Source organism: Chionomys nivalis, chromosome 14 (genome assembly GCF_950005125.1).
Source record: "Chionomys nivalis chromosome 14, mChiNiv1.1, whole genome shotgun sequence".
NCBI classification, from domain to species: domain Eukaryota; kingdom Metazoa; phylum Chordata; class Mammalia; order Rodentia; family Cricetidae; genus Chionomys; species Chionomys nivalis.
Window position 1 is genome coordinate 68,835,608 of NC_080099.1, and position 23,623 is coordinate 68,859,230.

At 46.0% G+C, this 23,623-nt stretch overlaps 1 protein-coding gene across 1 annotated transcript in view; it reads left to right on the forward strand.

The window, feature by feature from the left end:
- Window positions 1-23,623, forward strand: part of Ankrd29 (ankyrin repeat domain 29) — a 52,461-nt gene that overhangs the window by 20,006 nt on the left and 8,832 nt on the right. The window contains exons 4-8 of the mRNA XM_057788742.1: window positions 5,449-5,547; window positions 8,426-8,524; window positions 11,536-11,634; window positions 20,597-20,695; window positions 21,931-22,026. Of these exons, the coding sequence (XP_057644725.1) occupies window positions 5,449-5,547; window positions 8,426-8,524; window positions 11,536-11,634; window positions 20,597-20,695; window positions 21,931-22,026 (492 nt within the window). The remainder of the gene's footprint in view (window positions 1-5,448; window positions 5,548-8,425; window positions 8,525-11,535; window positions 11,635-20,596; window positions 20,696-21,930; window positions 22,027-23,623) is intronic.

Below are 23,623 nucleotides of genomic sequence, written 5' to 3' on the forward strand. Positions count from 1 at the left end.
TAAGAGGATAAAAGTTGCCATTGCCTTGCTGCACACCAAAGCCCATGCAGAGTTTACTCTGCCTAAAATAAACTCTAGGAATGAACCATCTTCAAGTGCATTCATTTGTCTGTACAATCATAACAGAGTAACTGGTGCTGGGTATTTTATGTTAAAAATAGAGGGCTATCTAGTTCACAGTTTTCAGGACTGAAAATCTCAGATTAGGAATTGTGTCTGTTTGGCATCTGTGAGGGCTTCCTTGGCTGCCTCACATCTGTTTAGCATCTGTGAGGATGACACAGTTACAGAGAGGAGAAAGAAATGACCACAAGCAAAAGAGACGGAGCACAAAGTACGCTTGTTTTTTAACAAGCCATGCTTGTGAGAACTAGCCCCTCCAGGAGATCACACTAATCCTTACTCTCTACTAACACTCACTGTAGTTCTACCCACAACCACCTCACCCTGTTGCCTACATCTTAAAGGTTCCACTTCCCCCATATCACCACATGGACACTCAGCTCCTGGCTCTGAATCTTTGGACGACACATCCAAACCAGGTGTGGTCCATACTAGCACAGTTATAAAGAGGTTTTGATGACAGAACTTGGACAGAATCAAAAAACTTACTTCTGAAATAAAGTTTAGAGAGTACCCAGGGTTCTTTCTGGTGTTTTTTGTATTAAGAGAAAGTATTTATTTTTCAGCAATTTTTTGATACATTAACTAAAATGATGATCATAGCAGCTGAGTTAATTTTTGTGCATAAAATCTGTCATGTACAATAATCCCTAGCCGATAGGATCTAGATTTCATTCTGAAAGGTGAATTAAGTCTTCAGTATACAAACTTTCCTCCTGAAGCCCAGGACAGTCAAACATTTTTGTCTCAGACATGAATCAGTACTTCTTCCTCTCTTGGGATGAGATACTGTAGAATTTATAGGAATTTCCCAGATATCACTGTATTTTTTTGTCTGCAGCCTATTCATCATGAAACTTGGTCTTCACAAAACAACACTTACAAATCTCTTTTCCGCCTGGCACTGGTATTAAGTAAGTTCTCCAAAAGGGTCACATGGGGGGACGGTGAAGTAAAATGTTGGCCCGTTGATCAAGGTTGGGGGCGTGGTCTCTTCAGAGGCTCCAGCTGTGGCCCAACCTAGAGAAGTGGCAAGATGGCGACAGCATTTTAACATGCTTTGGAGGTCGGGTCTGAGGAGGCCTCATATATTTCCAAGCTGATGCAGGGCCTGGTTAGACTTAGCCTTGGGGAGATGTGTAAATTTGGCCTCTCAGTTCACACAGACCCAGGTATGAGATGGACATCTAGGGGCAGGTCCTAGAAACAGTGGACCCTTGACTTTCTTCCTTTAGCCTGATTCCACAATCAGCCTTACCTCCGACGGGCCTTCACCTACCACTAAGTCTTAGAGGCCTGGTCTGTGAACTGCAGATGAACAACCACTGACCCACAGCCCTTGCGAGACTGGTCTACAGAGAGAAGCAGTGTAGACACCGCATTCAGTTTGGCCTGTCTTCTCACACAAGGTTCTCCTGGGCAATCTTCACAACACTAGGTCCTTGTTTCGCACCGTTCTTCACATCAGCTGCTGAAATAAAATGTTTCTCTGGGATAGAGATGTTTAAGCTCATTTAGAGATGTATTTTAAAATTACCCACATCTTTTTCTCTTTCTGCTTTATAGTCCTTGTTTAAAACACAAAACGGGTTTTCTCTAATAAAAACAATGCAGTCCAGAGCTGCTTATTCAAAAATTCAGTCCCAAAGGGCATGTACACTGTGTACAAAAACCTCTTGAGAACAACTGAGAAGGGCAGAGAAAAGAGAAACAGTGGGCTTCTAGATGGTGTGTGGCTTTGTGGTTTTATGTTTATTCATTCATTTGGTCACAATGACTCAACTAAACTAGCAGATGGAAACCTTCATGCCCTGAGGACAATAGCTCTTGAGGACTGGACTGGAGCACATTCAATCCAGAGATAAATTGTGTCCCAGATGACAATGCTGTGGGCATTTCCAGCAGTTGCTCTAAGCTCCTGAGCCCATGCCAGCCTCGGGCAATATAAGTACTAACCTGGAGGAAAACCCCATCAGGGAGCTTTGGAATATACTTTTGCAGCAGACTTAAACCATGCCCCACTGTTAAGCCATTTGCAGCATCAGAATGTTTTCTTAGAATTTCTATAACCTTGCTTTCCTAGACATACAGAACATACAGAGCTTGCTAGCCTAACTGGTCCTGAGGGCAGACACTGTAGCGATCCAGCATGGTGGCTGATTGAAAGCTTCCGGAAGTCAGCCTGGAGTCCTGGGCTTCAGAAGGAAAGCTTGTATACTGAAGACTTTATACATAAAAATTACCTCAGCTGCTATGATCATCATTTTAGTTAATGTATCAAAAAATTGCTGAAAAATAAATATTTTCTCTTAATAAAACACCAGAAAGAATCCTGGGTACTCTCTAAACTTTATTTCAGAAGCAAGTTTTTTGATTTTGCCCAAGTTTTTCATCAAAGCCTCTTTATAACGATGCTGGAACTTAGCACTCTTCGCTGTCAGAGAGCAATACACGGATGTTGTAGGTTCAGGTCTGTGGGAAACCTCAGAGCAAGCAGAAGGGCTCTGGGAAAGGTCAGGGCACCTTTCTTCTTGGGGCCTAGCAGGAGGTAGGGTATTAAACCTGCAAAGCTGTTAGATGCTGTGACCCAGTGTCCTGCCCCCTTCAGAGTGGATCGCAGAGTGACCAGTGCAGTCCACAGGACCTGGGCTGCTCCCTTAGCCCTCAGGCCTCCTTGGAATCAATACCTCCCATCCAGGTGAGCTCTGGGAAGAGGGCTTTTCTCGGAGCCTGGAGAAGTGCGTCATTTCACCAAAAGCCAACTGTAAAGGGGATGGGCATCTTCTCTTTTCTTCTTCTTCTTTTTTATTTATTTATTTTATTTTTTGCGATTCCTTCTCTGTGTGCAGTGCGATTACATTCACTGTCATTGCCCCCTCATTCCCTCTCATTCCCGCTGTGACCCCTCTTCCCAGATATCCCCATGATGAGCAACTTCATAGAAATGACATGCATTGGCCCGGCTGTGCTATCAAGAATTTGTTCGTGTGACATTATGATTTGGGTACCAGTCTTTGGCTAGGCTTCGAAGGAAACATGCTAAAAATACCATGTCTGAGTCGGCCTAAAACGTGAAGTTAGACTGCTAGTGGTTAATATGTCCAGTTTTGAAAAATATTTTGTCCATTTCTGCCCTGACCTCCAGCTAGAGGATTTGTAAGTAAATTGTTCAGATTCCTTCACCCCTCGCATCCTTTTCTTCTTTCTTTTCTTCTTTGCATTGATTGTTTGCTACTCTGAATTACTAAATTCAGGAACCACAATTCTGCCACCAGAATTCTTCCATGTTTTAATTTATTCTGGTTTCCCCAAACACTGTACCAAGAATATTTGTTGCCTGTAGCCATTACAACAGATCACCATGAACTGGATGGTTTAAGAAAACAGAAATTAATTATCTAGTAGATCTGGAGGCCAGAAATCTAAATTCGGAGAGTAGGTTGGGCCTCATTCCCTCTTTAGGCATAACCAAGCCATGGCCTCTAGGCCATAAGCACCCAGAATACTTATGAGTGGGGCTCAGCACAAAACCGTGAACTTCCTGGAAATATTAGGAGACTTTGGTGAATTATTTGCAGCTCATTTGCACAGTCCCCAAGCAGGGTCTTAGGAGACGGCAGTGTTGGGCTACAGTGTCAAGGTTGGGCATGCCTGCTAGAGGCCTCTGCTGCCTCTAGAGCTGGTGTTACCCCGTCCCCTGGCTGTGCCTGCAGCACCCCAGTCATCACATGTGTGGCCTCGTTGTCTCTCCTGACAAATAGCCCTCTCCATCAGTCTTATTTATTATCCTTACCATAGTAAATATGCACAAAACTGACCATCTTAAAATATGCAGCTATGGTACTGTGGATACATTCTCAGTGCTGTGTAACCACGGCTGCATCTTCCCAGTGGCTGTGCCCACTAGATAATAACTCCTCCTCCTCCCTGCCCCAGCTGCTAGCAACCAACTCCTTACTTTCTGTCTGCATGAGTTTGTGTTCTTCAGACACCGTAGCAGAATCTAACAGTGTTTGTCCTTGTGGAACAGGCTTCCTCCGTGTAACAAATCTTTACCTTCCATCCATGTTGTGGTCTCTGTCATCATCCCCTTCCTTTTAAAGCTAAATAGAATTCTGCCTTGTCGGCAATGCCATGTCACTACCGTTTGCCCACAGATGGACGTTACCACTGCTCCCATGTTTTAGCTCTTGCAAACAAGATTTTCGTCTCACTCTTTCTGGGCTTTTTGCTTTCTTTTTTTTTTTTTTTTTTTTTTTTTGAGCTTAGTTTGAGTTTTTGAGATAGGGTACACTATGAGGTCCAGGCTGGCCTCAAACTTTCGATCTTGTTGCCTCAGCCTGCTGATGGCTGGGATTATAGGCCCGTGCTACTGTGGCACAGTTCACAGAGTTTAGCAAGGGGTTTGGTTCTGTTTTGCACTTAAAAGGACGCTCATCACAGTCCAGGTGATGCAGAATGAGTGCTGTAGGGGAAGTTTCTGTCCCGTAGCCACTCTCCAATAAACACACTGAGACTCATATTAATTACAAATGCTCGGCCAATAGCTCAGGCTTTTGCTAAATAGCTCTTACATTTTAAGTTAACCCATATTCCTTATTTATGCTCTGCCACATGGCAGTGCCTTTATTAGCACGGCACGTTCATCCTGCTCCCTTTGTGTCTGGTGACTCCTGACTCCACCCTTCTCCTTCCCAGCATTATCCTGTTTAGCTATTGGCCAGTCAGCCTCTTTATTAAACCAACCACAGTGACAGAGCTTCACAGTGTACAAAAGGATTCCTGCAGAGCAGAGCGCCTCCTCTCCAGATCCTCGGTTTCATCCTTCATGATATAGAGCAGTGGTATGTCCTGGAATCGGGATGCAGTCTGACCCTCTGGGGGAGGACCATCCTGGAATCGGGATGCAGTCTGACCCTCTGGGGGAGGACCATCCTGGAATCAGGATGCAGTCTGACCCTCTGGGGGAGGACCATCCTTCCGTACAAGAATGAAGTCTTCCTCTCATTTTATTTCTCTCATCAAGAACTAGCAACAGGGGCTAGAGGTGTAACTCAGTGATAAGAGCACTGACTGCCCTTCCAGATCTTATGCACTATGCTGGCCTCCGTGGGCACTACACACACAACACACACACACACACAGTGCACTGACACATGTACAGACAAAACACATTTAAAAACGTTTCAAAAAAGGAAGAAAATCACAACAAATCAGATGTGGCTCTCGTGGAGCTAGGAAGTGTCTGTGCAAAGATACTACCCTCTGTTTTATTTGCAAATTAATTTTGTTAATGTCTCTTTAAAGCCGTCCCCTCTCTCCCAGTCAGGTACAACTGCCCTGTTCTTTGCTGCCCAGCAAGGCCACAATGACGTCGTGAGATTTCTCTTTGGATTTGGAGCATCCACTGAATGTAGGACCAAAGTAAGAAAATGGAGATCTTGATTTTTTTTTTACACCATTTTAAGACCTTCTGCAACCACCATTCATTTTCTCCTAATCTGTGGCACAAATATGTGCTTCTCTTGCTGGAAGATTCTGAAGCCGAAGGAAGTGGGTTTCATGGGGTTACAAGTGGTTCAGGGTTGGCCAGTCTCTGGGATTCCTTCTAAGTTTTATACTTGGAAAATTTCATGGGGAATTACTTTAGCTCTTTCTTGCATCATTTATTTTCTGTTCAGGGACACTAAATTATAGCCATGTGTCTGTCTAACAGCCCTATTTCTGTATTTATTCTATTTTTATATTAGTTCCAATAGGAGTTATTGGAAGTATGACTTGGTCCTAGTGAGCTAGGCACTGTGGCATGCATCTATACTTTCAGCCCTGCGGGTGAGGAGCAAGAGAGACATGAGGACCCCAAAGGCAAGCAGTGTAGATAAGATGACATGCTCCAGGTTTAGTAACAGACACTGTCTCAAAAACAGAAACTGAAACCGCAATTGAGAAAGATGTCATGAAGTCAGCCTCTGGCCTCCGCAGGCACCCACATGGGCATGCCTACGCACATACATGCACATAGTTCATATGCCAGCTCATACACACATGTTACAAGTTCACTGACCCTAAATCTCCAGTCCAGAACTAAGTCAGAATGGTTATACATGACCACATGTCTACTCCAGTCAGTTTCTTGCTTAACAAGTTAATATTGGCTAAAGCCTTTATGTAGGAGCCACTTGGCTCCCACAAATCCACAGAAGGCAGAATCCAGGATGAGTAGTTCCATGAGGTCAACCACAGCAGTTTGAAGAGCTTTCTGTAGGCAGAAGTGAATGTCAGGAGGTTCTGAGTTTTGATGTGAACCTGTCATCAAGACTGACTTGGTTTTAATAATCACCCTCTTTGTTATTAACTGCGTGCAACTTGTAGCCTGAAAATGTTTTTAATAAAAGAGTCTGGTCCTCTGTCAGAGCCACTGTATTTTACTATTCTCTTACCTCATCAGGCAGAAAGAAGCAAAAGTTGAGCTTCAAAGGCACAATAGTCATTGCTGCTATCAAGCAATGTATGTTCCCCCTCTTGTCACCAGCCCCAGCCTTCTGCCCCTCTCCCTCCATCTCCCACCCTTCAAGACTGGTTCAGCCCTGATCCTTAGCAGACAGTCCCCCCTCCAGGCCCTGTCTAGCTACTACCATGCACCAGGATGGCCCTTGAACTATGAACACAAGAACTCTATAGCAGACATTTTACAGGTAAGGCCACCTGCACCTGACTATCACAGCCATCCCCCACATGACTAGTTAAAAGGTTACCCAAGACCTTATGAATTAGACCTTCTGAGGGTAGAATTTGCTTTAGATAAAATTAAAAAAAAAAGAAAGAAAGAAAAGAAAAGAAAAAAAAAACTGGGCCCAAATTTAGGAACTTCACTATCATATTTATAATTAGTATTTTAGTTAAGTCACATGTATTGAATTGCTCATAATTAGCCTAAGTCTCCACATCAGAACTCACAGAGCCAAACATCACTCCGAGGTGGAAAGCTGCTGCCTTACCAGAGGCACCCGAGGAAAGCCATTAATGGCTCCCTGACCACAGACTCACTGAGTCAATGCTGTGATGTGGTTGGCATAAGTGCTTGGTCTGATTCCAGCCTTAGAGATAAAAGCGGAGTTGACGGAACAAAGGGATGCCCACTCTGATCACACGTGATTACAGCACTCTGCTTAGTCTCAGCGCCCGTGCTTTAGAGAGACCCGGACAAATTGGCACATGTTCAGGGGAAATGCTAAGTACGACAGTGAGAAGCACGTGGACCATGGTGTCATCATCATCCGCTCTTTAAACAGAGGCCTCTCTTGTTCCATAAAAACTATGGCTGTAGGCAGTTAAACATCTTAAACTCAGTGGCTTAAAACCAAATAGCACCAAAGGAGAAGTCAACGCTTGCCCTTTGGGCCCTTTGGGCCCTTTGGGCCTCTGGGCAAAAGCTGTGGAAGGCTTTTCTGGTGACTCTGAGATGGCTTGGCAGCGCCTGGACGTGGGCTGCACTTCCTCATTTGGTACAGGATATTTCATATTGATAATAGCTTGGTGAGGTAACTGCATTGTGTCCCTGGCAGGTTACACAAGTGCACAACAAGCGCACGTCCTCAAGATGAAATCTTTATGATTGTAAAGAAAATGTGAGCCAGGCAGTGGTGGTGCACACCTTTAATCCCAGCACTCGGGAGGCAGAGGCAGGCAGATCTCTGTGAGTTCGAGGCCAGTGTGATCTACAGAGCAAGTTCCAGGACAGCCAGGACTGTCACACAGAGAAACCCTGTTGCAGAGAAAAAAAAAAAAAAAGACAGGAAGGAAGAAAGGAAAAGGAGGAAGGAAGGGAGGAAGGAAGAAGGAAGGAAGGAAGGAAGGAAGGAAGGAAGGAAGGAAGGAAGGAAGGAAAGAAAAGGAAAGGGAAAGAAAGAAAAAAAGAAAAGGTGAATGACTGGAGAGACGACTTCATGGTTAAGAGCACCTGGTGCTCTTCCACAGGACCAGAGTTCAGTGTCCAGCACCCGTGTTAGGTACCTCACAGTCTTCTGCAACTCCAGTTCCAGGGGACCCAACATCTCTTCTGACCACTGTGGACTCTCCAGGCACCCCACATATACATGTCATACACTTGGGCACACAGGCATACACATACATACAAATAAAAATAAAATAAGTCTTTAAAAATAAAAGAAGGTAAAAGAGATAACAGAAGGAAGATGTGTTCATTATCTCTGGGAATATGCTCTTCCCACTCTATGTGAAGAGCATGCTTGGTAAAATGCAAGTTGCACCACATGCAATGCACTGTCCTTTCCTTCCTTAGGATGGCGGCACTGCCCTGTTGGCTGCCAGTCAGTATGGGCACATGCCAGTGGTGGAGACCTTGCTGAAACATGGAGCCAACATCCATGACCAACTATATGTGAGTGTCACCCCACTGACCACATCTAACATTCAGTCCGATCCCAATGTCAGTAATGCCAACTTCAAGTGCCGGTTAGAGCACAGTGGGGTTTTCTCTCTTTTTGAAGATTTATAAGTATGTGAGCAGGGGTGTGTGTGTGTGTGTGTGTGTGTGTGTGTGTGTGTGTGTATGATGAATGCCAGTGCCCACAGAGGTCAGAGGTGTCATGTCTGCTAGAGCTGGGTTTACAGGCAGTTGTGAGCCACCAGATATGGGTGCTGGGAATTGAACTCAGGTCCTCAGAAGAAGCAGCCAGTGCTCTTAACCACTGAGCTATCTCTCCAGCCCTACACAATGGGATTTCCATCTGAGACATCAAGGGAAATGGGCTGACAGATGAGTTTTGCCTGTCATGAAAACCATGACCCTCCTAAATCTCTTGGACACCTGGCACACTTCGCTTGCGCAGTCAGCTGCCCCCCTCAGAGGTGTTTACTCGAGCCGTGACGAGCCATATGGTCCAGCAGATGGACTGTACCCGCCTGTTGTAGACACTAGTGCAGAAAGGCTTCGAGAAGAGAAAAGAGAGGTGAGCCTTGGAGATGCGTGCACGAGGTAGGACCGTGAAGGGCATCTGCTGCCACTGGGAGTCTCTTTCCAGCTAATTGGCAATTAGTACACAGCCCAGGGGCCTTTTAAATTGTCACTGTAATTCCATAGGCTCTCTGACAAAGGTTATTATCCCGGTTTTGTAGGAAAAATAAAATATGGAAAGATGAGATGACTTGACAGAGTCTGGGGTGGGGGCAGGGGCTTATATGGGAACTGTGTTTTAGGCCATTCCTCAAGTACACTGTGAGCCCTTATGCCGAAGGCGCCAGGTTTGCATAGCCAGGTAATGTGTGGGTGTGCAGGTTTCCATTTGGATAGCCTTTCCAGAGCTTCCCTCGTTAACTGACAAATCACAGGCCTCTTTGAAGCCCACAGCAACTAGCTTTACCCTCTGGCACTTCAGAGTTTATAAGGTTTGGGGCCTGAGATCCTTGCTAACTCTCTAACAAGTGCTTCTCCGTCTGGCTGCCCATTAGACACACCTGTTGTGTGGTCCAAACCACCAGTTCCCAGGCCTCCCCTCAGACCAGCAGAGCCAGGCTCTGTGGGCACAGCTGCAGCCTGAGGAGGTTCTGACACATGCTTGAGTCTGAGCACCACAGGCAGAGATGGAGAGATGGCTCAGTGCTTTGCTGTGCAGGCTGGAGAACCTGAGCCTGGATCTGGAGCACCACATACAAAGCCAGGCTCTTGGTGTGCACTTGCAATCCCAGCACCGAGAAAGGGGGGGGGGGGTTCTGGAGCCAATCTAGCCAAACTGGTAATGAATTGTGGCTTCAGTGAAACCCTAGCTCCAAAAGTAGGGTCAAGAGCACTTGAGAATGCCTACTATTGACCTTTAACCTATACACTTGAGTATGCATGCACACATGGATCCACATATGTGCACACACATAAACACATACTTATACCACACATATACACAAAAAGGGAAAATAAATGTATGTCCAAAGCTTTTGGATACCTCTCTGTGGATCGATGTAAATAAAGAATAGCTGAGAATCTGGGCTACTGCCATATGGGGCTGGATAGAATCGGCTTCCAGAAACTTCACAAATAGAAGTTTTATTTGCACAACATGGACCCAGAGTTAGCAGTCCAATTGAGGGTGGATACAAATTCTGTACTCATTAGACAATATTCTTCCAGAATGCTCTTGGAAGGATAGACTTCAGCTGAATTCATAGGAAAATTCTCTCTGCTGTAAGAAGAATTGGGAAAATTCATGTACTGTAAATTTATTTTTACTTTTTGTAAAATGGTACAAGTATCTCTATTAAAAATAATTGGACTGGATGTGGTGGTGTACATCTTTGATCACAGTACTAGGGAGTTCAAGGACAGCTTGGTCCACATAGTGAGTTCTAATCCAGGCAGGCCTGCAGAGTGAGACCCTGTACCAAAACATAAAATAAAAATGATGGGGGTGGCGTACATGCCGAAGATCTCTGGAAACAAGTGGGAGATGAAAGTTGTGATGCCCCGTAAGAGACTTAGTGTGTACACAGTCCAGCTCAGAGACCAAAGTTAGCCGCAGCTAAGGCATGGGGAACTGAAAATTGTGATGCCCCGTAAGAGACTCAGTGTGTACACAGTCCAGCTCAGAGACCAGGTTAGCCACAGCTAAGGCATGGGGAACTTTCTGTGCCAATAACGGAGGAGCTGCTTAAATCTGTAGCCATTACCAAACATCTTCCTAAAAATCTGTACAGGCTGGTTTGTTTTTAATGATTGCCTCGAGGGTAATCTGGTAGCTCCGCAGACACCCAGTGGAAATCCAGCCCAGCCCAGGTGGCACGCCTGTTGGGCTTGTGCCCAGAAAGGCCTTTGGGATCTCAGCTTGCCTTGCACTCCCAGCACAAGGTGTGGTGATTAGCTGGGTGTTAACTCCACAAGGGCGCGTCCAGGTTTTCTACTGTGGAGTAGAAACGTTTGCCCTGTGCACACATACTCTGCAGTGAGTATGGACAAATGCAACCTATAAGTTTGCTGAAATCAGGAAGACATGTGTCTGAGAAAGAAAACAAAGAAGTGCTCCCCAAACACAGAAAAGTTCATAGAGACCAGGGCTCTTGCTTTGGGCGTGGTGCAAATTGCCCTTTGTGTTCACGGGCATTGCTGGCATCTGCTGGCCTGACAGGGAGCAGCGAGGTGGAGAATCTTTCTAAGGCAGGTTTCCTGAAATCGGGGTGTGCGTGTGCGTGTGTGTGTGTGTGTGTGTGTGTGTGCACGTGCGCTCACGCACATGCGAACACATGTCTGCACCATTTGTTTACATAATAGCTCATAGTTATTAATTGGCAATAGAATAGAAACAGAAATGAGAATGCAAATGGGGAGCTTTATTAAGTATACATACCTTAATTTTCTTTTTAAATAAAGATGAAGCCTGAATCTGAACACTTGTTCTCCCTCAGGATGGAGCCACTGCCCTCTTCCTAGCTGCCCAAGGAGGTTACTTGGATGTCATTCGACTGCTGCTGTCTTCAGGGGCAAAAGTCAACCAGCCAAGGCAGGTAATGTCATTGCCAAAGTCTACAGAGCATGTGGTGGGAACGCCAAGGGCTGAGGCAGCATACGTCTGGCATAGAGCAGGCACCATAGACATCCTTCAGGTCCTTCTGCCTCTTTGATTAAGATAGCTCGTGCTCTGTGCTTTGAGCTCAGCCAGATGCCTCTGAACTAAAGCTGACGTCACGTCTCAGTACTTTGAAAACTTGAGTGTTTAATGTCTGAGGTCAAGTACACACTCTGTCCCCTCCTGTTCAAATAAATTACGACTGTGCTGAAGTTAGGAGTGTTGGCTGACCTGGGACATAGGTAAACAGAGGCAAGTCCCTGCCTGGTCTCCCTGCTGATACGCTGCCGCCGCCGTATCTCCTGCCCTTGACATTGAAATCGTGAGTGGGTCCTGTGCCTTCATCGCTCACAAGCCTACTGCCATTGAGACTTCACTCAACAGTACCTGCGTCTGTCATCTGCTAACATCTAGCAAGTCAATTAGTTGATACTTAAAGCTCTTGAATGCAGGATAACACTGGGGCCAGTTTATGGGTGACAAATGTAAGGTAGCGTAGCTCTCCGTGTCATAGGGACCATCTGTGCCCTGAGGTTAAGGGCACATTGCTATGAAGGTTTTGTTTTGTTTTGTTTTGTTTGTTTGTTTAGAAAAGTCATACCGATTTCTTAAGCAATATTATACCAAAGGCAGGTTTCTGTAATTGGTCTGGCATGGGAATGCCTGGGACTTTACATGACATATAGCAATGGGGACCCTCTAGATGAGTCTGTGTTCTGGCCGCAGACTTCTCAGGTCTTCATTAACCCAAGTGCCTAATGAATAAGAGGAGTCTGGGTATAATAATAGCTTTACCAACAACAATCCAGACTTCTAAACCAGTTCTGCCAATAACTTTGTTTTGGTTACTGGCGGTTGGTTTTGTTTTTAAGATAGGGTCTCACTGTATTGCCCAGGCTTGTCTCATCCTCATGATTCACCCTCTTTAGTGCTGGGATTGCAGACATGCACCACTATGCCTGCTTAGCTCTGTGGATTTTAAATCAAATTAAATGTATTATTTGTGTGTGTGTGTGTGTGTATGTGTGTGTACGTGTGCTATAGAACATATGTGGAAATCAAAGGACAACCTTTATGAGTCTGCCCTTTCTTTCCACCTTGGATTGTGGGTTGGATTCAGGTGGCCAGGCTTGTGTCACAGCACTCTTACCCACCACGCCACCTCATGGACCCAGCTCTGTGATTCTGACAAGCAGGATGCGCTTATCAAACCCTTCAAGCTTCCAGAGAGCTTTGATAATTGTTTTATCAGCATTCAGTCAGTATCCCCAGGGCAGTTACCATCCACCAGGTAGAGCTAGAAAGATGAATTACACATTTTAAGCTTGTGAAGACTTTCTTAGTTTTAGATGGTCCCAGAAATTCCCTTGGGAGCTGGGCGGTGGTGGCACACTCCTTTAATCCCAGCACTCGGGAGGCAGAGGCAGGCAGATCTCTGTGAGTTCGAGACCAGCCTGGTCTACAAAGGGAGTTCCAGGACAGGCTCCAAAGCTACAGAGAAACCCTGTCTCGAAAAACCAAAAAAAAAAGAAAAAGAAAAAGAAAAAGAAAAGAAAAAAGAAATTCCCTTGGGATGGAAGCAATTTAGAAAAATGAAGAGATGACTCTCAGTAAAGCAAGCATGACAACCTCTATCTGAGCCCAGAGCCCATGTAAAAATGCCAAACATGGTGGCAAGCCTTTGTTAGTCCTAGCACCGGAGAGGCTGAGACAGGCAGACCCCTGAAGCTCACTGACTAGCCAGCCTAATAGGTGAGCCACAGGCCAGTGAGAGACCCTGTCTCAAAAAACAAGGTCAATCGCTCCCGAAGAACTACACCCATGGGCAACTCTGGCCTCCACATAAACATACATATATGTGTATATAACACATACACACACACACACACACACATGCACACACACCCCTACATATACATGAACACATACACACAAAGAAAAAGAAAAAAATGTACATCAGGCCTTGCCAAAGCTGACATTTGGAAGTTGGAGTTTAATGTCTTGTTAACTGGTCTTATTTTGATGCGAAGGCTTCATTCTGTCGTAATTGATGGAAGAGTTGGTAGGCTTTGAGTGGTGTGGATTTGATTTGGAGGTCATTGTCACCACAGGTGCCTCTTGAACTTGAATGCCGGGGATTATTGAGATTGGCAAGTGTCTTTTATTATATCTTTGCAAAGTAATTTCTGTCACTTTAAGAAGCCTGTGTGTAAAATTCATTTCATTATTCTTATTCCTACAGTCATGCTTGCTTAAAAAACAATACCCAAGCTGATATGAGTCGGTATTTCAAAGTCTGCATGGGTGCGTGTGCACTTGAACCTGAGCTGCAGGAGGTTAAAAAGCAAGCCTGCATGGCAGCAGTAACCACAACACATCCCCCTTGTTTGCATTCCTCCGGAGTGAGGCTCACCTGGTCAGTAGACAAGGACCTGCCCTGTGGTTAAAAAGCAAGGGACACACCCTCCCAAAGACTGTTTCTAACGAAGTGATTTGGAACTGGAAGAGTCCAGGTCTGGAAAGATGGTTATTTAGGCAAAGTGTTTTATAAAAATAAGAGCTACTTAGGGTGGGGGAGGAGGAGACCTTCCCTTTATGTTGCACACACTCACTCTGTGCTGCTCTCAAACCACAGTCAGTTCGGTTGCCTGCAGGAGCCTCAGCGATGCAGGTCAGTGACTCCATGTCCTGCCTTCTCTGACAGTAGAACCCTGCTGACACCATTCTGTCTAAGAAAACGAGCATCCTAAGCGTGACAAAAGCCGTGCGAGCAAGGCTGCTTGGGGGCAGGTATTTAGAGGTTTGAGAGAAGCGTAGTTTAGAGTTCTCACTAAAATGGCTTGCACGCAGTAGAACATTGCTGGCAGGATGTGTAGAACTGTTGTTTGGTCCTGAAATCGCACTGACTCATTAGATCTTCATCAGAGAACTCTTGAATGTATAACTGAAGACAAGGATGTGTACCCGATTTTCCAGTTCTTAATATTTTTAGAAAAGCTTGATGTGTGTGTGTGCATGCACGTGTGCGCACATGTGAATGTGTGCAGGTGCAGCACGTGTGTGCAGAAGCCAGAGGTCAGTCTCAGTTGTCCCTCCTTAGGAGCCGTTCATCTTCGGCTTTGAGACAGAGTGCCCCCCTGGAACCTGAGAACTTTCACTTAGACTATCTGTTCACTGAGTATCAGGGATTCCTCTCCTTTTCTCTCCCCAGCCCTGGGCTTAGAAGCACATGCCACTACACCCAGCTTATGTGGTGCTGAAGGTCAAACTCAGGTTATCATGCTTCTCACACACATGCACATGTATGCGTGTGCACACATATACATGCACACACGCATGCACACACCTGCAGAGTCCTGCCGTCAGCACCTGTGACAAGATGCTAATGAAGTAGCCCTGAAATCACTCAGCTGACATTTGATGTGAGCTTCAGGGAAGCTGAACTGGTAACGCTATCCCTGTGGTTTGTGTTGAGGAAGCATGGTCACAGAACAAGCCACACAGATTCTGGGTGGTGTGTAGCTTGGGTTCCTTCCACGTCGCAGAATCACAGGGATCACTGAATCCCACTGCCACTCAAAAAATTCACTTTTGTTTCTTTCGTGTGTCCTTCAAAAGGAGAACCTGACAGGAGCCAAACCATTTCAATCACTAACAAAGATGTCACTGAATCCACTCTTCTCTCAGTCACATGCCTTGACATACACTTTCCCCAGCTCAACTCGCCCACATTGTTAGAGCAACATTTTCTAAAGTGTCCAAGCCCGCTCTCGTTTGCCCAGCCTCTGGCTGGCCTGTCTCGCTCACCTCTAACTAGTCCTCCTCTGCTTGTCAGTGTTTCTATGGAGCTGGCAGAAAGACCGTCTAATGAGTGCATTCCCTAAAACAGTAGTTCTCAACCTGTTGGTCGTGACCCCTTTGGAGTCGAATGATCACCTAAGACCATCAGAAAACACAAAGGTCTTCATTACAATTTACAACAGTACGGAAATTACAGTTATGAAGTAGCAATGGAAATAATTTCATGGGTGGGGGTCACCACAACATGAGGAACAGTATTAAAACATCTCAGCATTAGGGAGGCTGAGAACCACTGCCCCAACAGAAACCTTCAGCTGGACAGAGAATTGCAAGAACCCAGAAAGTGAATATTCTCTCGGGTCACAAGTTTGGAGACACATGGGAAATGGGGGAAAAAGGGAGCTTCCAGATTGCTGTAAGTTTCCAAGCATAGGAACATGTGTGGAGGGCACTGGTTGTCTGAGTCCCTCTACATATAGTATAGGCATTTGGAAAAGGCCTCTTGACCACTAAAAGACACGGTGACTTGGGCAGAACACCAGGGAGGTCTGGTGGCAGAGAAGGACCCATGATTGGAAACTAGAGGACTCTAGATGTAGAACCCATGCTCGTGAGCAACACACAAGCTCTAGGAAAATAGTAAACACCTGGGGTGCCAGCTTAGGCCTCAGGTAGAGAGAAGCTGGCAGTCATGAGGGTAATCATGTTTAGGAAATGAAAGACGGTTCAGTTCTCCATGACCTGGAGCAAGTGGTTTACCTTTTCTGGACCTTCATTGTTTCATCTATAAATCCAAGACAGTAATGGTAACTCTGCTCTAGAGTTGCTGTGGAAATGGCATAAAACATTTCCACTAAAATTCTTACTGCAGTAGTTCTGGTTTGGACTAACTCTGGTAGCAAAGTTGTCTTGTTACTGGTCCTTATCACTGCTGATAAAGTTCCTTGCATCTTGAGAATCCCCAACTAACAGTAGAATTAATCCCAGAGAATATCAGACCTGAAACCTACAGATAAAAGCAGTCCATGCCTGAGGACTAGAAGGCCATGGAGGCAGAGAGCATATAGCATTTCATACATGTGTTCCTATGGAATTAAATGGGCTGGTTTCTTTTTCTAAATAGATTTTAGATGCCCAGATAAGATTATAGAAGATAGGTTTCTAACATGAGTGGTATTATATATCCTCTCTCTGTAGAATATAGCTATAGCCTGAAAATAGCAACAGATTTGATAGGGAATGCCAAAGTCACCCCATTAACCGCCCATTTGGTCCTTGAATTCTTTCTGCAATTATCGTCTGATGCTGAACACTTTCAGATACAGGCAACACACTGCTATTGAGCCGTTAGTCTTATGCAGCCCTCATGTTTCCTGTTCTTTCCTTGGCTTCTGGTCCCCACGTGCCCTGCATCTATTAGTCCTCTTGCTGACCTACCAAGTAAATCTAAATCTTCCTTCACTTGGTGTGAACCCAATACTAAATGCCAGTTACTACTTGTGCATCTTTCTTCTTTTTTTAAGCAGGTTTGGGGCGCTGGAAAATGGTTCAGTAATTAAAGTGTGACCATGCGAGCATGAAGACCTGAGATTCGAACCCCCAAATCCATACACAAATCACAGTGCAGCTGTGCTCTTCTATGACCCCATGCAGAGAGGGCAGGAAGGGCAGAGGCCGATTCCTGGAGCCCATTGACCAGCCAACCTATCAAAGTGATGAGTTCAATGACAGATGTGGCTCAAAACAAGTAAGACATCTAACGCCAACCTCTGGCCTCTATGCACATGCACACACATGCACGTGCACCCTCACCTCATGCTCTGTGCACACACACACACACAGGAGGAAAGAGAGAGAGAGAGAGAGAGAGAGAGAGAGAGAGAGAGAGAGAGAGTCGTGGAGTGCCCTTCACAACACAGTAATTTGTTCTGCTTAATATACTTTAAAGCTATTTTTTGTTCAGAAGTAGCTAAAAGTATTTAAAAGTTTTAAATATCTTTTTTGCCCATTCCAATTCACTCCAAAACCCCAGAAAGGGGAAACAGTATATTTGTATCCCATCTTTTTTATGATGGTGTGGTGGTGCGTGCCTTTAATCCCCAACTCAAGAGGCAGAGAAAGCAAACGAATCTCAGTGAGTTAAAGGGCAGCCTGGCCTACATAATAGAGAGACCCTGTCTTTAAAAAATTAAAATAAAAATAAGAAAGAGGAAAGCACAGACTATTGCACAGAAATGGTGAGGTAAAAGAGGGATCCCCCACTCAACTAGACAGTTAGCTAGGCTTGATAGTGCGCTCTGACTCACCCCCTGGGTTCCAGCGTCAGTCTGGAGATGTGATCATCAGTGATGCGATCACTGGTGACCCCCTGGGTCCTGTACCAGTCAGTAGGACCCAGCTGCTCCCCATCCAGTTGTTGTACAGGGCCACCTGGAGACTTGGGGGAGAAATCAGGTGGATAAGTTTGCGGAACCAGAAGTCAATCAAGGCTTTCCATTCGTTGTTCATGGTAAACGGCACCTGAACCCCTTTCTGTTCATGGTAAACGGCACCTGGACCCCTTTCTGTTCATGGTAAACGGCACCTGGACCACTTTCTGTTCATGGTGAACGGCACCTGTACCACTTTCTGTCCATGGTAAACGGCACCTGGACCCAGTAAGCATTTTCTGAGCACCTGTCCATCTCCACGCTCTCCCCCTGTCCATGTGCTGGCTCATCAGTAGGTCTCTGCAAGGTTGACATGTTTGCAGAAGATGCTGAGCCTGAGAGGCATTACCCAAGGCCTCACAGGCAGGAAGTGTAGGCTGGGTTTTTGTTTTTTGTTTTTTGTTTTCTGTTTGTTTTCCAATTAATGTGATAGATCTGAGTGTTGCTGTGACTGTTATGTTGAGAGTAGCGATAATTGTCCTCATTGAGGATGTCTCAGCACTTTTCCAGGGTAATTTTGCTAAAACAGCCAAGCCCCGACAAGCCCATACACGAGGCAGGCAGCCCATCTCCCTTCTCTGGCTGCCCTCTGGTGGAGACATCCACAAAGAACAAAACAGACACAGAACAGGCAAGCAACAAACATGTTGATTGTTCATGGCTAGGACATGCCCAGAGCTCTTCTGTTGTCCTCAGGATCCCACCTGTACCCATGTGCCAAAGTAATAGGATTGATTGTGTGCTCTGCCTGCCACACCATGGCTGTCCAAGACACTGTAATGTGTGCTTGCCCTGCTACCTGACAAAACCCTGGCCCTGGTCTTCCTTCAGGACCCAACTCAACTATGACCCTATCTCTGGAGCCTGACCCCAAACCCACAGCAGTAGGGGCCTCTAGTTCACTGGGCACATTTGGCTCGCTAATTGTCATTTGCAATTGTATGGACATTTCAACATTATTGCCTTCTCTAGACTTTCCTTTGAAAAGAGAGATTTATTTCAGTATTCTGCCTGAGACACAGAAGGGCTTTCATAGTTAATTATTGGTTGGGTAAATACTTAATTAAATCTTCAATTGGGAGAATCAAATAAAAACTGTGGAAGTTGTTTTATTATAAGCAATAAGCAATTCTTTAGTTCGTACTCTTTATTTGTGCCTTTAGTGCAAATTATAATTTGTTAATATGAATAGTTGCAAGAGCTGGAGAGAGGTGTAAAGGAAGTATGGAGCAGGCTCGCTGTCTTCAGACCTCCTCCGTCCTCCAGCTCCCTCTTCCCGCTCTCCCAAGACACAGGCACCGATGCTGTCCCCCAACCCTGCTGCCACCACCTTTCAATCCATCCTCTAACCCTTTGCCGGGATGCAGGCTACCCTGTGTGTCTGCACTAGCTGGTATGCGATGTAGTATCTCCACACTGCAGCAGGTGTAGCTGCATAGCCAACCCTTGCATCATCTTGCTCGCTAGCCCTCCTTCCAATGGAGAGGTAGGTATTCTGCACTCTTGGGACATATATATAGCTGTTGGGAGAATCTCTTAGGCACCCCATGGCCCAGACAGGCACCCTTTCACTTTCAAGCCTAGACCAGAATTTCTTTAAGGCATTTTCAGCCTAGACCAGAATTTCTTTAAGGCATTTTCCATTTTCTTGAGTTCTATTCTATGAAAAGGAGAAAACTCCCTTTCCATCTGAGTTCCCCAGTTTTCCCTCAGTGTTTGTGCCACCTAGCTACCTACCCCTGTGCCCTCCACACAGCCAGAGTCAAGCCAGGCACGGAGGAAACTTAAGTCTCTTCCCTCTTCTGCTTCTTTCTGTACTACAGACTTCCTGTTCACCAATTGACAGCCTTGGGGTTAAATGCTTCCCATTCCTTCCTTTCTATTGTTTCCCCTCCTTCTCAGCGTTTGGGAAAAGGGAGTTAGCAAATAATATATGGAAAATGTTACCCTAAATATCCTGTTACACTAGTTTGTGCGTCCGTTCCTAGGAAAAGCATCACCTTCTACGTAAGTCTATGCTTGTTTAAAGCATGACATAGGCATGGGCGATTTGGGTACTGCCTCATCCGAACACAGGAAGCAGAGAAGTGGGTCATCTGGGGCTGGGAGTGAGAGGAAAGACAAGCGGTCTTGTTGCTATGGGAATTCAGTTCTGCAGTGTGGGGTGCATCTCAGCTGTCCCCTGAATAAGGGTCCCACAGAACCTTCCCAGCCTGTTTTACACCCTGGCATCAAAGAACCAGCTCTATGGAAATGTGTCTCGGTTGGCAGAGTGCTTATTTAGCTTGCACGAAGCCATGGCTTCAATACAGTACTAATACAATGGTGTGGTGGCTCATGTGATCCCAGCTATTCAGTAGGTAGAGGTAGGGCTGAGAGGATCCTGGTCACCTAAAATAAACAGGACCCTGTCTCTAAGGGGAAAAAGAAAGGCTGTTTGTATAAGGCAGATGTGTGGACATGAACAGTTGCTGAGGTCATGACTGCGGAACACTGTTCTGTGGTCCTGCGCTCACTGGGCCTCCTCTTCTCCACATTCCCCTTGGATGTGCAGATTGGCTGGAGAGGGTATCTTCTCCAGGGTTTTTGGACTCGGAGATATGGTGTTCCTGAGGTTCTGGGATGGGTGAGTAGAACCCATGTCACATTCGGTACCTTCTTTCCCCACAGGACGGAACCGCACCGCTGTGGATCGCATCCCAAATGGGCCACAGCGAGGTGGTGCGCGTGATGCTGCTGAGGGGAGCTGACCGTGATGCTGCACGCAACGTGAGTAGACAGCACGCCCCAGCCGCAGCTGGGCTCAGATGTGGCCCCTGAGCGTGTAGTTTACCACTCAGCTGGCCTTCCAAGCCCTACCTGCTCTTTAGCAGGAAAACAGTCAAAGTCCAACTAGGTGGAAACTTCCCAGGTGTTGTTGCTTTCCTGCCTCTCTGTCTGAGAGGGCTTCTAGCGGAGCTGGGGAGGGGTATGGTTCACTTGACCTCTGGCATGTTGGGAACATGCAGGATCTATGGCGTGGGTTCAGGCAGATCCCACTGTTAGATGCTGCACCTCACGCCTGCTCCCCACTACAAACCCCTGTGCCACATCGCTCAAGCACCTGCTCTCCATAGTCGGTTTCTGAGGTTGGTACTGAATGCTGCCCACCTATGCCAGGCTGCAGGGCCACAGAAGAGAGCAACTTGGGGAGATTCTACCGGCTTAGGTTGTGAGCATTGTGAGCACGAGGCTTGTGTCTGATGTCCCTTGTCCCTTCTCTTGCGCTGCTCCTGGTGGCATAGCAGTCTAAACTCAGAAAAGGGAAATCTGAAGGCATTGTTCCTGACCTCCCCCTCTTCTGTTGTCTTCCTGTCGGCTCTGAAATTAGAAGAAAAAAATCTCCTAATCTCACCCTCCTTCTCCTGCCCATTCCAGATGAGCTCCACGGGCAGACGAAGACAGCTCAGAATTAGTCCTCCAGACACAGCCATTTATACAGGCAGGAAACTAATTACTTGGAAAGGTCACTCTTTGAGCCAAAAATGATCACTAAAGATGGATTTTTAAATTTGTCTATGCAATCTTTAAAAGATTAATCAAATTTTGACCTATTCCTCCTGAATTACCACCTCCATACATAGCAAACAACTGCACAGGGCAGGTGACGTGAGGACTGCATGTATTTTTAAGGCGGTTCAGTAACATAGATCACTAAAGGCAGTCCAGCAGTCTCCGCTGTCGTGAACAACAGAGAAGGTCTCTCTGTTCGGTCCATGGTAACCACAAGCTATGGTCCTGAAATACGCCTGCCCCTGATGCACTGCTCTCGGGGACTGCAGCAGCGTCTGCTCCTGCAGCACCACGGTCACCCACTGTGGGTGATGTCCTCCCATGCAGTTACTGCCCAGTGTGCCTGCAGCCTGCCCTAGAGTAGACATTGCTGACTTGTCAGCCAGCATTTAGTTCTCGGCCAACACAAATATGTGTTGATAATTAGCTCCCATGCTCCCCTCTCCCTGCAGGACGGCACTACAGCATTGCTGAAAGCGGCCAACAAAGGGTATAATGACGTCATAGAGGAGTTGCTCAAATTCTCACCTACTCTCGGCATTTTGAAGGTAAGACCTAAAAAGAAATTATGCCATTCTATCAAAAAGAGATAGGTCAGCCAAGAAATATTGGCGACTGAGATAGAACTGAATTGTCATTAGCTCAGGATCCCTGGGTCCTGGTGGATTGGAAAGATGGTGCAGAGAACACTTTCCTAATACATAGTTTTTCGGGGGGGGGAATATAATTGACACTAGAAACAGGAAAGTGAACTATTGATATCACTTGAAGATTTGTAAAATCTAAGGAGAACATACCCTTCTCTTCATCCCCCAACAAAGACCCACTCTGCTTGGTTAGTTTCAGTGTAAAATTCAAACATCTGGGAGCCTCCGACAGTGAGTCTTTCTGAGAGTGTGAGTCACTTTGGATAGCAGTACTTCTGGGCAGAGGAGTCTGTAGCATGGAGTCAGCTAACTGCCCTGTAAGCACCAGATGCGCGTGGGCTTTGTGGGCCTGCAGTTCCTGTTGCGGTTTCCCAGTCCTGCATCTCAGAGTAGCCAGAGAAAGTGACAGCAATGAATGTGGCTGCCATCCACAGTGTTAGTCTATGGGTGCATGTTGATGAAACTGCACATTTGGGCACACTGAAGAATGTTCTAGGCTGTCAGGACATGTGAGAAAAGAGCAGTGGACGAGGCTTAGCCCCCAGGCAGCTTTGCTGGCTGCAGGAGCATTTACATTCCTGTTCTAAGTTGACTCTGTAGCTTAGCAGTTTGGAGGTTGTGTCCTCGGAACCCATCAACACATCCAAACTCTTCTCCTTGGAATGACCCCGTAGCTGTACGCCTTCCACCTGGAAACATTGTCTGCCCTTCACATTTAGACCCATTCTTGCTGGCCTCTAATGAAGAATTGTCAGTCCCTGTCCCTTCTCCTAATGAACCACTGCAGGTCTTCCACGAACTTGGAAATCAGAAAGCTGAACTTCCTGTAATCAATCATTCAGAAACAAGAATTTATCTATGAAGGTCAAACTGACAAGAGAAGCTTACGAGTGGACTAGGCAGCGGCTACTTGTGCTTCACACACCTTTTTTATTTTTATTTTGCCTTTTTATTAATTATCCTGTGCATGTTGGCTAAAACTGAAACATTTGAACTAGTGCCAGCTTAGTGAATTAGCATCCAAACAGGGAAAGCAATCAGAAAGGCTGCCTTGCTACAAATTCTTTCCAGGTGTGATTTTTTTGTTTTCTTTTTACTTATACCAAATCATGATGATTGTGAGTCATCAAATAGGAAACCCAGCTTGCATTGTAGTGTTCTTCATAGCTATCTGTGCCCACTGGAGCCAGAGTCCTGATTGTGCTCCATTCATCTCTAAATTTGGTTATAATCTTCCCTTCCCCTACCCATATACTTGTACATCTAGCCATATACAATAAAGCTATGTATCTGAGGACGCTGGAGTAGGTACCGAGGACGCTGGAGTAGGTACCGAGGACGCTGTAGTGGGTACCGAGGACGCTGTAGTGGGTACCGAGGACGCTGGAGTAGGTACTGAGGACGCTGTAGTAGGTACCGAGGACGCTGGAGTAGGTACCAAGGATGCTGTAATGGGTACCGAGGACGCTGTAGTAGGTACCGAGGACGCTGTAGTGGG